Here is a 13,065-nt window from a genome sequence, read left to right on the forward strand (position 1 = left end):
AAATGTTTGTGTTTGTAGATAATTTTCTGCTATATTACCCTGTTTGTGGAATGCTAAGGAATAAAATACCTCTTTGAACTTAAAGTTCAGACTGTCGAGTCTTGATGATCATATACCAAAAAAATAGAGCTTCTATGAACAAAAATCACTAACTTACCAGGTGACAAAGGCATAAATTGCTCCAGTGATGATAATGGCTGTTGCATAATGCCAACAAAAGCATATGGTGAGAAACATAATGTTGTTATGATCCATTAAATCCCATGGAGGGCCTCCATTGAAGGGATAAAGGACAAACCCAATCTGTAATTTAAAAGAAAGAGAGAACATTAAAGCACTCCCAGCCATATTCCCAAAGACGGCGCTGTTCAAAATGCTTTCTTTCAAGATTAATGGTGACAGATAATTCCCATTATCTGAGATGCTACAGATAAGAAACTGCTATCTTTTTTACTAAGATAGACAGTACCTACTAAATCATATTTTTGAAAAAATGTTTATGATATTTACAGATCAATTTTCAAAATATGACTAGTAGTCATCCCTGTAGGTTGGTAGACTTTCAGAGAATTTGATAGGATTCTAAGTTGCTTAGTTTGACTCAGTAATGTCAAAATCAGAGTTCTTTTTTAAAAGTTTTTGAAATAAACAAAGCCCACTGGTAACATTATATTTATATTGAAAGCTTGTATCCTAAGCTCAGGAGCAAGACAGGGTGTTTGATTTTACCATTTCTATTCAACACTGTACTAGAAATTCTAGCCAGAGCAACTAGTCAAGAGAAATAGATAAAGGGCATCCACACTGTAAAGGAAGAAGTAAAACTATCTATATTCACAATAAAATGATCTTATGTACAGAAAATTCTAAAGAATCCACAAAAAGCCCATTAGAGCTAACAAATGAATTTAGCAAACTTGCAGGATACAAAATCAACACTCAAAACATGTAATGGACAATTAAAAAAAAATCAGGGAAACAACTCCACTTATAAGAGCACTGAAAAGAATAGAATATTTAGGAATAAATTTAATCAAGGAGGCTCAAGTCTTGTAACTTGCAAACTATAAAACATTGTCAAAAGAAATCAAAGATCTAAAAAATTTATGTGGTATTGTAAGGGACCCCAAATAGCCTTGAAAAAGTAAAGCAAAGTTGTAAGTCTTACACTTAGTGATTTCAAAACTTATGACAAAAACTACAGTAATCAAAACATTGTGGTACTAACATAATGGTAGACATACAGACCAATGAAATAGAATTGTGAGTCCAGAAATAAGACCATAAACCTGTAAAAAATTGGTTTTTGACAAGAGTGCCAAGGCCATTCAATGGGGAAGTTAAAGTCTCTTCAACAACCGGTGCCGGGACAAATGAATATATACATGCGAAAAAAAAATATTTACCCTTATTTTACACCATATATAAAAATTAACTCAAAATGATCAAAGACCTAAATATGAGAACTAAAATCATAACTGCTAGAAAAAAACATAAGGAAAAGCTTCATGTCCTGGGTTTTAGTGATGATTTCTTATACATGACACCAAGACACATTAAAATTAAGAATTTTTGTACATCAAAGGACAGTATCAAGAAAGTAAAAAGAAAATCCTCCACATAAACAAAAATCCTTGCATTCATGTATCTAATAAGGAATTGATATCCAGAGTATATAAAGAAATCCTAAATCTCAACAAAAATCCAAAAAAAATTTTAATGGGCAAAGGACTAGAAGACTCATTTCCCAAGAGGCATACAAATGGTTAATAAGGTCAAAAAAATTATGAACATCATCAAGTTATTAGAGAAATAGAAACCAAAACCACTATAAGACACCACTTCACTATGAGATATTAGTATCCCCTAGGATGGTAGTAACAATAAGTAACAAGTATTGGTAAGGATATGGCAAAATTGGAATCCTTATACATTGCTGGTGAGAATGTAGAATGGTATAGCCATGTGGAGTTTCTCAAAAAGTTAAATGTAGAATTATCACATGACCTGGCGATTTTATTCTAGGTACTATATATGCCCCACATAATTGAAAAGAGGTATTCAAATAAAAAATCCTCCACAAAATTACATGGCAGCATTTACACAAGGGCCGAAAGCTGAAAAAAATCCAAATGTCCAACAACTGACAATGAATAAGCAAAATGTGGTTATTCCATATAACAATATTATTCAACCATAAATAATGATATATTAATACATAATACAATGTGAATGAATATAACATAATGAAAATGTTATGTTAGAGAAAGAAGCTAGACACAGAAGGTAACTGCCTTAACATTTTATTTATGTATTTATTTTTGGCGTTGCTGGGTCTTCACTGCTATGCATGGGCTTTCTCTAGTTGCAGCAAGCAGGTGCTACTCTTGGTTTTGGCGTGTGGGCTTCTCATTGCCGTGGTTTCTCTCATTGGGGAGCACAGGCTTCAGTAATTGTGGAGCACAGGCTTAGCTGCTCTGTGTCATGTGGGATCTTCCCGGATCAGAGATCGAACCAGTGGTCCCTGCACTGGTAGGCGAATTCTTATCCACTGCGTCACCAGGGAAGTCCAAAAGATAACATATTGTATGGGGCAGTGTGAAGGACAGTGACTTGGACACAAGGGTCTGTGTGAGTCATCTAGCAGTTTGATACAGTTGGAACAATTGGTACTGAGACAGAAGCTGGTCCCATGAAAATATGGTACTATTTCTCCCTTATACCGCAGATTACAGACTAGCAGATCCTGAGTCAAATCTATATCACAGACATGCTTTGCCTGCTCTGCACATTTTTTAAATAGTTTACAACACTTTAGTTTACAACACTTCAAAGGAATTAGTTTACAACACTTCAAAAATTAGGGAATCTTCCCAAAAGTACATCACAGCTTATTTCCAAAAATAGAAATATCTGGCCACACCAGACCTGTGTTCCAAAGCATGAACAGCAACATGTGCTCTCCATTGATTCATCATTCAGGTTGGTAGCTGCCTGACCAAGTGGAGTCTTCTCCAACACCACAATTCATTTTTTTTTCCATTTATTTTTATTAGTTGGAGGCTAATTACTTTACAATATTGTACTGGTTTTTGCCATACATTGACATGAGTCAGCCATGGATTTACAAGTGTTCCCCATCCCGATCCCCCCTCCTACCTCCCTCCCCATCCCATCCCTCTGAGTCATCCCAGTGCACCAGCCCCGAGCACTTGTCTCATGCATCCAACCTGGACTGGCGATCTCTTTCACACTGGATTATATACATGTTTCGATGCTGTTCTCTCGGATCATCCCGCCCTCGCCTTCTCCCACAGAGTCCAAAAGTCTGTTCTATACATCTGCAACACCACAGTTCAAAAGCATCAGTTCTTTGGTGCTCAGCTTTCTTTATAGTCCAGCTCTCACATCCATACATGACTATTGGAAAAACCACAGCTTTGACTAGATGGACCTTTGTTGGTAAAGTAATGCCTCTGCTTTTTAATATGCTGTCTAGGTTGGTCATAGCTTTACTTCCACAGTGCAAGCATCTTTTAATTTCATGTCGGCAGTCACCATCTGCAGTGATTTTGGAGCCCCCAAAAATAAAGTCTCTCACTGTTTCCATTGTTTCCCCATCTATTTGCCATGAAGTGATGGGACCAAATGCCATGATCTTAGTTTTCTGAATGTTGATCTTTAAGCCAGCTTTTTCACTCTCCTCTTTCACTTTCACCAAGAGGTTCTTTAGTTCTTTGCTTTCTGCCATAAGGGTAACATCATCTGCAAATCTGAAGTTATTGATTTTTCTCCCAGCAGTCTTGATTCCAGCTTGTCCTTCATCCAGCCCGGCATTTTGCATGATGTACCCTGCATATAAGTTAAACAAGTAGAATGATAATATACAGCCTTGACATAATCCTTTCCCTATTTGGAACCAGTCTGTTGTTCTCTGTCCAGTTCTAACTGTTGCTTCTTGACCTGCATACAGATTTCTCAGGAGGCAGGTAAGGTGGTTTGGTATTCCCATCCCTTTAAGAATTTTCCACAGTTTGTTGTGATCCACAGTCAAAGGTTTTGGTGTAGTCAATAAAGCAGAAGTAGATGTTTTTCTGGAGCTCTCTTGCTTTTTTGATGATCCAATGGATGTTGACAACTTGACCTCTGGTTCTTCTGCCTTTTCTAAATCCAGCTTGAACATCTGGAAGTTCACAGTTCATGTACTGTTGAAACCTGGCTTGGAGAATTTTGAGCATTACTTTACTAGTGTGTGAGATGAGTGCAACTGTGTGGTAGTTTGAACATTCTTTCGGATTGCCTTTCTTTGGGAAGGGAATAGAATGAAAACTGACCTTTTCCACTCCTGTGACCACTGCTGAGTTTTCCAGATTTGCTGGCATACTGAGTGCAGCACTTTCACAGCATCATATTTTAGGATCTGAAACAGATTCCAGATCAACTGGAATTCCATCACCTCCACTAGCTTTGTTTGTAGTGATGCTTTCTAAGGGCCACTTGACTTCACATTCCAGGATGTCTAGCTCTAGCTGAGTGATCACAGCATCATGGTTTTATGGGTCATGAAGATCTTTTTTGTATAGTTCTTCTGTGTATTCTTGCCACCTCTTCTTAATATCTTCTGCTTTTGTTAGGTCCATACAATTTCTGTCCTTTACTGTGCTCATCTTTGCATGAAATGTCCCCTTGGTATCTCTAATTTTCTTGAAGAGATCTCTAGTCTTTCCCATTCTATTGTTTTCCTCTATTTCCTTGCACTGATCACTGAGGAATGCTTTCTTATTTCTCCTTGCTATTCTTTGGAACTCTGCATTCAGATGGGTATATCTTTCCTTTTCTCCTTTCCCTTTAGTTTCTCTTCTTTTCTCAGCTATTTGTAAGGCATCCTCAGACAACCATTTTACCTTTTTGCATTTTTTTTTCTTGGGGATGGTCATGATCACTGCCTCCTGTACAATGTCACAAGACTCTGTCCATAGTTCATCAGGCACTCTGTCTATCAGATCTAATCTTTTGAAACTATTTCTCACTTCCACTGTATAATCATAAGGGATTTGATTTTGGTCATACCTGAATGGTCTAGTGGTTTTCCCTACTTTCTTCAATTTAAGTCTGAATTTGGCAATAAGGAGTTCATGATCTGAGCCACAGTCAGCTCCCCGTCTTGTTTTTGCTGACTGTATAGAGCTTCTCCATCTTTGACTGCAAAGAATATAATCAATCTGATTTTGGTACTGACCATCGGGTGATATCCATGTGCAGAGCCTTCTCTTGTGTTGTTGGAAGAGGGTGTTTGCTATGATCAGTGCATTCTCTTGGTAAACTCTGTTAGCCTTTGACCTGCTTCATTTAGTACTCCAAGGCCAAATTTGCCTGTTACTCAGGCAGCTCTTGGCTTCCTACTTTTGCATTCCAGTCCCCTATATTGAAGAAGACATCATGTATGAAGAAGTAGCAGGAGAAAAAAAATTGTGAAAAGCAAATAACAGTGTAATTTTATTAGCTTGAGATAGATTTTGGGGCATAAACATTAAAAGCAACCAAACATGGAAGCATAATAAAAATCACCTAAGTCCCTGAAACATTTTCGTTTCAAAAGAATCCAGCACAGAGGGGACGAGGGACATGTACCATGGCTAAGCCTTCCTATCCTGCCAGTATGTTTGCTTGTATTGGTATCAAATATTCATTTTTCTCTAAGTCTCAAATGTCATTTAGTCTGACCACCCAGTAAAGAAAAATACTAGTCTGGACATAATGATGGATAGAAAGTTTTAAAAATAATCTCAGATTTATACCCTCAAAATTTAACCTCATATATCTTCCTTAGAAAAGCTCTTGGGGAAATATGAAAACATTATTACTCTGCCAAAAGGGACAACATTAAGCCAACCTATGCTCAGTTGCAAAAGCTCACAGCTTCCTCCCTCAGATATTTAATTAATTAATCATTAAATTTTAATGGAACACTAATTAGTTTCAACAGTTCTGCTCTTAATTGTATTATCACTTTATTCAACTATCTTTGGGTTTCCCCTTTTTGTCTTACTTTCTTTATTTGAATATTTAGCCCTTTAAGAAACTGGATTGCATAAACATGTGGATAATCTTCAGCCCAAAAGATGGAATATACTTTCTTCTCAAATATATAGATTATTTACTGCCACCGACACTGGGCTACATCCCAAAGAAGTCTTGACACATTTCAAAGGGGACACAGACAAAGCAATTGAAAACAAATAATAAAAGAAAAAGAATATTTTTGGAAATTGAAAAGAATGTTTCTAAATAGCTCATAAATTAAAGAGGAAAGCGCATAGAAAATGCAACACTCAAAATTGCCCAAGGTGAAAGCTACCACATACAAAATCTCATAGGAGGTAGCTATACTGGTGTATAGGAGGAATTCTATAGTTTTAGGAGTATTTATGTAAAAATAAGAAAAATTAAATATAAGTGAATATCCAACTCAAAAAACCACAAAGAGAAGAAAAGGATATAGCCTCATGACCTTAAAGAAAAAACTGAAAATTAGGAGAAACTGACAAATCCATAAATATAACATACAATTTTGAGACCTCTATCAGAAAGTGAATGATCAACTGGATGGAAAGTGATTAGAAATAGAAAATATTTAGAAACATTTAATTAAAAAGAGTTCGAAGAGCCTGACTTTATCCCTACATCCAGAGAAATCTTTAATCTCCTTTTAGTTCCCCTGGAGCCAAATAACCAACCATCATGCCTACCCCAGACTTGGAGTCCAAAGAGTTGCAGCCCAGCTGTGCTCAGTCTGTGAATTTTTATTCTACTCTATTTCTATTCTATTCACTGGTGGCTTGCCCTATTTTTGTTTGTGGTATTTAATGTGCAACTATGTATTTTTAAACTCTCTTACTTTCATCTACTTTTCTATTCTTTTAACTCACTTTTTATTTTATAGGTATTTTTGATAGTTTATGTGTCATTGTCACATATCTGAAGCAGAGGCGATACACTGAAGCATAAACTCAATGCGTCCTCTTGACCTGAAGTTATCACTGTTAAATTTATTAAAATTTATTTTTAGTTTTGAATCAGCAACGCTAGAACATAGTAAAATATTCCAATCAAGAGATATAGAATGCATAATCACACCTTACATGCCATTCTATTTAGCTTCCCAACTGAAGATAAATAATATCACAATACAACATCTATATACCAACTGGTTAAATTCACTGATTATCAAATTATACCATGATAAGGTATTTGTTATTTTTTCCAAATCATTTTGCCTTCAAAAAACCCCTGAATCTCGGCCTGTGCTCCAACAACCTTTCTACTCCCCCACAAGCTTAGATATCACAGCTTTCCTAGCCCCCATTTTGACCACGATGTTTCTCTGAGTCCACCAGGGCTTTCTTATCAATCTTCACTGAAATGCAAATCCCTGAAAGAACATCATCATCCCAAATCCCTGCACTTTACTGACTAAAAATCTCCTCGAAGAAATCGTCTGTGATTAAACCACATTCACCTTTCATCCCAGACTTTCCTTATATCCATGAATGTATGTTCGGACAGAGGATTAGATGGTTGGATGGCATCACCAACTCAATGGATATGAATTTGAGTAAACTCTGGGAGTTGATGATGGACAGGGAGGCCTGGTGTGCTGCAGACCATGGGGTCACAAAGAGTCAGACATGACTGACTGAACTGAACTGAACTGATAAAGTATATGTTCACTGATTGGAATATATATTTTCAGCAACACTCCAAGGTTAGGGAGTCAACAATTAAAGTGCTTGGGATTTGGAGTCAGACAGACCCACATTTAGATCCTAGTTCCAATACTGTGTGATCCTGAGAAAGTAACTTCCTCTCTCTGAGTCTCTTTATCAGTCAACTGGGGATGATAATATCTAACTTCCAAGTTGTCATGAAGACAAAATGAAAATAAAACAATATGCATGTAAAAGTCGTGTCCAGGGGCTGGCACACACTTATTCCTCAATACATCATAATTCCCTTCCTTTCCTGCCTCCTTTATGTTTCTCAAGCTTATTAACCAATAGGCTTTAAGTGACTTTAGCATCGGGAACTGCTTCCAGGTAAGCACCAGCTCAGAGTTCCTGCAAAATGGATATCCAGGTGTGTGATGAAGGTGTACATGTCCCACCTCCTTCCCTGCTGCTCTGCCACTATTCCTACCTAGGGTTGCTGGGCCCTCAATTAAGCATCACCTCTCAAAGGCTCACATTCTCACTGCCAGCAGCATATCAGAAGGAAGTCTCTGGGTTTCAGAGCACAACACCCACAATCAAAGAGAGAAGGTCATCAGTGCAGACACCAGGCACATAGACTGGAGGCCCCAGCTCACCTGCCAGAACCAGCTTCCCTGAAGCAGGAAAAGGCTTGTCCGCAGAAGTTCCACAGTTATCTTGGCCTGTATAAAGAGCTCCAAGAAGGCAATCAGGCCTGTAAAACAGATGACCAAGACCAGAAGCTTGTGCACAAAGACGTCCAGCATTTCCCGGCCATGAGTGTGATTGTAGAAGACAAAAGCTGTCAGAGGCAGGAAAAAATGGTTTGTCTTTCTCAATGAAACTACTGTTCCTCCCCTATCTCCACACAGCTTTACATAAAACACACACATTTGTCCAAAATATGAGGTGCCCACTGCTTCCCATAATAATGGAAATCTCTAGCATTTTTGGAGCCATCATTATACCTCTTTAGGATGTAATCTTTGAAATCTCCTTTTCCCTTCCCCAGTCTTTAGTCTCTTCTCCAATACATCATGACATTTTCAACTAACTAAATTTCAAAGCATATTTTATGAAAAAGGATAAATAATAAGCATGATGAAGGCAGGGGAGCAGGAGTTAGGGCAAATGGACAGATGAATGAAGTAAAGTCTTTCCTTAAGTAATTTAGTCTACTGGAGGCAGCAAATATAAACACAAATCATAAGAGTGGACTTTGATGGGTAGGCCAAGGTTCCCTGGAAGCTCCCAAGAAGCAGTATCTAACTGTATTTTTAATCCAATGAACAGACACTGGCTTCAACTTCATCCTTTTCATTTGGATGAGGAGGAAAAGATATTCATTCAAAACATGGTAACATCTGGAGAGTCGCTTCAGTGTGAATGCATACATGCAGATATGTACAGTTGAGTCCCTTTGCTGTCCACCTATAACTATCACAGCATTGTTAATTGCCTATACGCCAAAATAAAATAAAAAGTTTAAAATAATATTATAACATCTGAGCTGATGAGAATCATGCTGTTGGTGACTGTTGCCCAACTTTTATCTATCCCTTGTTCTCAAAGAGCATTTGGCAATAGCGCTTATCTTTAGATGTAGGAGGCAAGGTGGACATTAGGAAGGACTGCCTCTTGATAATTAGGGGCTTTTTAGTTCTATGACCAATCTACCCCTTACATATAAAATGTTGTGGTTCAGTCACTAAGTTGTGTCCAACTCTTCTGTGACCCCATGGACTGTAGCCCACCAGGCTCCTCTTCTATGGAATTCTCCAGGCAACAATACTGGAATGGGTTGCCATTTCCTTCTCCATACATATAAAATAAATGAAAACAAATCATTAACTATTTGTTATCAGTGTTTTCTTACGCAGTAACAGGGAGGCCAACTGAACAAAAAGTGTTAGGACCTCAATTTTATGTGACTGGATTTTTTGGACTCTGCTTGTCATGTAATGGCAGAATTTCATTATATCAATATTTAAAAGGCTACTCCATGGGTACGGAAGCTACTCTGCTTTGAGTGGTCTCTTCGTTGGAGGATATTTATGCTTTACTAACTTCAGAGAAGGAAATGGCAACCCACTCCAGTATTCTTGCCTGGGAAATCTCACGGCCAGAGAAGCCTGATGAATTTCAGTCCATGGGATCACGAAGAGCTGGACACAACTGAGTGACTAAACAGCAAAAACAATGCTTCACTACTCTGAGCTCAGTTTGTTGTGTTAAAAATAGAAATAATGATCATCTCCAGGATAAACCTGAGATAAACAAGCATGGCAGGTGGTTCTTTAAGGTAGATGTGAAATTTGAATAAAATACCTGAATGATTGTGCTTGTCCAGTTTTACTAAGTAAGTTAGTAGGGAAGGGAAATCTTCAGCATCCTGTCCAGGACACCTCAATAGCTTACCATGGCCCAAACAGCTGGCTTATGGGTCAAGGCTGTACCAGGACACCAAAAGCAAGGTGCCCTTTATTGTTGTAAAGGGCTAGACAAGTGTCCAATAGTGATGAAAGATAAATGAAAATACTCATACTTACCCTCCACAAATAAGGCATTTAATAGCATCAGCTTGTTAAAGGAGGCAGGAAGTGACCTGATGGTGGAACATAAGATGTTTGTCACACCCAGCAGCCCAAAGAAGAGGTACATGGTAAAATGGTGCCAGTCTAGGAGTCTGACCCACTGATCCTTTTTGTAGTCGTATAAGATCAGGTGCGGTCCTCCAGGAATAAACTGTCCTCCAAGGATGCCTGCAGAGGGGTACATCACACTTTAAGCCATCTTTCCGCAACTTCACTGGAAACAGAAGATGCAGAAGGACCAGCCTACAGCTTAGCCCAATACATTGTCTTTTTATGGCACTGATTCTCCTTTCTGGGCCATTACTTAACAGCTGAGCACTGGTTCTTTAGACCAGTTTTAGAGCTTCAAAGACTGGTTCGGATAATCCCATTTAGTCAAAGATAGCCAATTTTGTCAAACAACTATGCCAGATCTTCAAAGCTAATGCTCTTAGTTCCACTGAGTTCCCTGATCAGTTCCACTGATGGACTAAGTTCCTATTTTAATCTAACGACTAGATAAATCCTGAGTAATTTTAGATTTAGATTTGTGAGGTTAATCCTATGGCATCTGATTACTTCCTTCTTACACAATACACCTTTGGGTAGGGAGTTGTGCTTGGTTCAGGATTAAAATGCTAGAGTTCGGCTTCTCCCCACTTAAGTATAACCAGACACAACTGAGCAACTGAACTGAACTGTTAGAAAACCAGGCTTGAACTGAACTGCTACATGATCCAGCGATAAAAAACAGAAATACAATTAGAATATGTATTCAGATGTATTTGAATAAAAAATTTATTTTAGTAATCTCTTGTTTTGATATTCAATCTTCTCTTTGCATGTGAAAATTCTCCAAGAAAGCAAACAGAACACAGAAAAGGGTCACTCACCAATTAAAGCCATTCCAGCTAGTACAATTCCCTCCAACAGATCTATTCGACAGAATAGTGCTTTGGAATCATAGTAGGAAGTCCGCTTCTGCTTTTTGAAGGCATATTTCAGAACGCACTTGGTAGTCCACCAAATCCCCAAAGTAATGAGGAAGAATCCAGGGAGAGCATGGCCTTTGAAATCCCCCATGACTACCAAAATAAGAGCACAGAGAAGATGAAGGCATTTCATTGCCAGAACTTGGCCTCAATGTCCCTTTTTCTGTGAAGTATACTATCTCTGATATCTCTGATATACCACTGAGTCAGCGGATCCAGTATTATTGCTGACAGTGGTAGACCCCTTACAATATCAACAATACAAACAAGTAGGAAAATCCACATTTGTTGAACACTTGCCATTTTTTAGGCACGGTGTCAAGTGGTTTACATGTGATCTCTAACTTAATTTTCACAACATACCCATGAATCAAGGGTTAAATCACATTTTTCAATTGGGATACAAGTATAGGAAGTGAAATGATTTACCAAAACCTCACAACTATTGAAAAAAAAAAGTTCATTACTTTTAACAGAGAACTCAAAAGATCTCTTAAAAATGATAGTGTACTCAACCAACACATTTTAAATATATTTGGAAGAAAGTAATAGGAAAGTTTATGTTTAAAACTTGAAGTGAAATAAAATTGCCTACAACAATTTTTAAATAGGTAATTTCAAAGTCTCAAACATCAAGAGTGTGGAAGAGATCATTAGTACTCATCAAATATCTGTGTACTCTTCCACACTTTCCCAGCCACTTTACCTATGTGATCAGAATCACATTTCAAGTTCTGAGCAGTGTTATTGTGGCATTTGTCACTTCCAGGCTGAGTCAATTAAGAACCTACATGAATCCTTTAACTTGCTTCTCCCTTGCCTTGGCAACCTGGGCAAAGCATATCTACAAGATAGAAGACAATCAAACATCAGATTTCTGCAAGAAACAACCCTTTATTGGGTTAAGTCATTTAAATGCTGAGGTTTAATAGCTTAATCCAGACGATCCAGAGGGATACCAAGTAAAACAAATTGTAAATTCTGTTCATTCCGTTATACGTGATTGAGCAATAAAAAGCAGACATATCCTCCTTTTTAGACAGCATTATACAAAACCATTGCACTCATCTCACATGCTAGGAAAGTAATGCTCAAAACTCTCCAGGCTAGCCTTCAACAGAACATGAAACAAGAACTCCCAGATGTTCAAGCTGGATTTAGAAAAGTCAGAGGAACCACAAATCAAATTGTCAACATTAACATTGGTTGGACCAGAGAAAAAGTAAAAGAATTCCAGAAAAATGTCTATTTCCACTTCATTGACTATGCTAAAGCCTTTGACTGTGTGGATCACGACAAACTATGGAAAATTCTCAAGAGATGGGAATGCCAGACCATCTTACCTGCCTCCTGAGAAATCTGTATGCAGGATAAGAAGCAACAGTTAGAACTGGACATGGAAGAACAGACTGGTTCCAAATCAGGAAAGGCGTACATCAAGGCTGTATATCGTCACCCTGCTTATTTAACTTATATTCAAAGTACATCATGCAAAATGCCAGGCCAGATGAAGCATTAACTAGAATCAAGATTCAGTTCAGTTCAGTCACTCAGTCGTGTCTGACTCTCTGCGAGCCCATGGACTGCAGTACGCAAGGCTTCCCTGTCCATCACGAACTTCCGGAGCTTACTCAAACTCATGTCCATTGAGTAGGTGATGCCATCCAACCGTCTCATCCTCTGTCATCCCCTTCTCTTCCCACCTTCACTCTTTCCCAGAATCAGGGTCTTTTCAAATGAGTTAGTTCTTCG

The 13,065-nt window shown here is 38.1% G+C and overlaps 1 protein-coding gene across 2 annotated transcripts in view; it reads right to left on the reverse strand.

Moving 5' to 3' along the window:
* Positions 1-13,065, reverse strand: part of LOC110147947 (transmembrane protein 45A-like) — a 77,782-nt gene that overhangs the window by 11,029 nt on the left and 53,688 nt on the right. For both annotated transcript variants that reach the window (XM_070455004.1, XM_070455005.1), the window contains exons 2-5: positions 11,215-11,406; positions 10,298-10,510; positions 8,366-8,550; positions 158-303 (exon numbers count right to left, since the gene is read on the reverse strand). In XM_070455004.1, coding sequence (XP_070311105.1) covers positions 158-303; positions 8,366-8,550; positions 10,298-10,510; positions 11,215-11,406 — 736 coding nt within the window. The remainder of the gene's footprint in view (positions 1-157; positions 304-8,365; positions 8,551-10,297; positions 10,511-11,214; positions 11,407-13,065) is intronic.

This window comes from Odocoileus virginianus, chromosome 25 (genome assembly GCF_023699985.2).
Source record: "Odocoileus virginianus isolate 20LAN1187 ecotype Illinois chromosome 25, Ovbor_1.2, whole genome shotgun sequence".
NCBI lineage: Eukaryota > Metazoa > Chordata > Mammalia > Artiodactyla > Cervidae > Odocoileus > Odocoileus virginianus.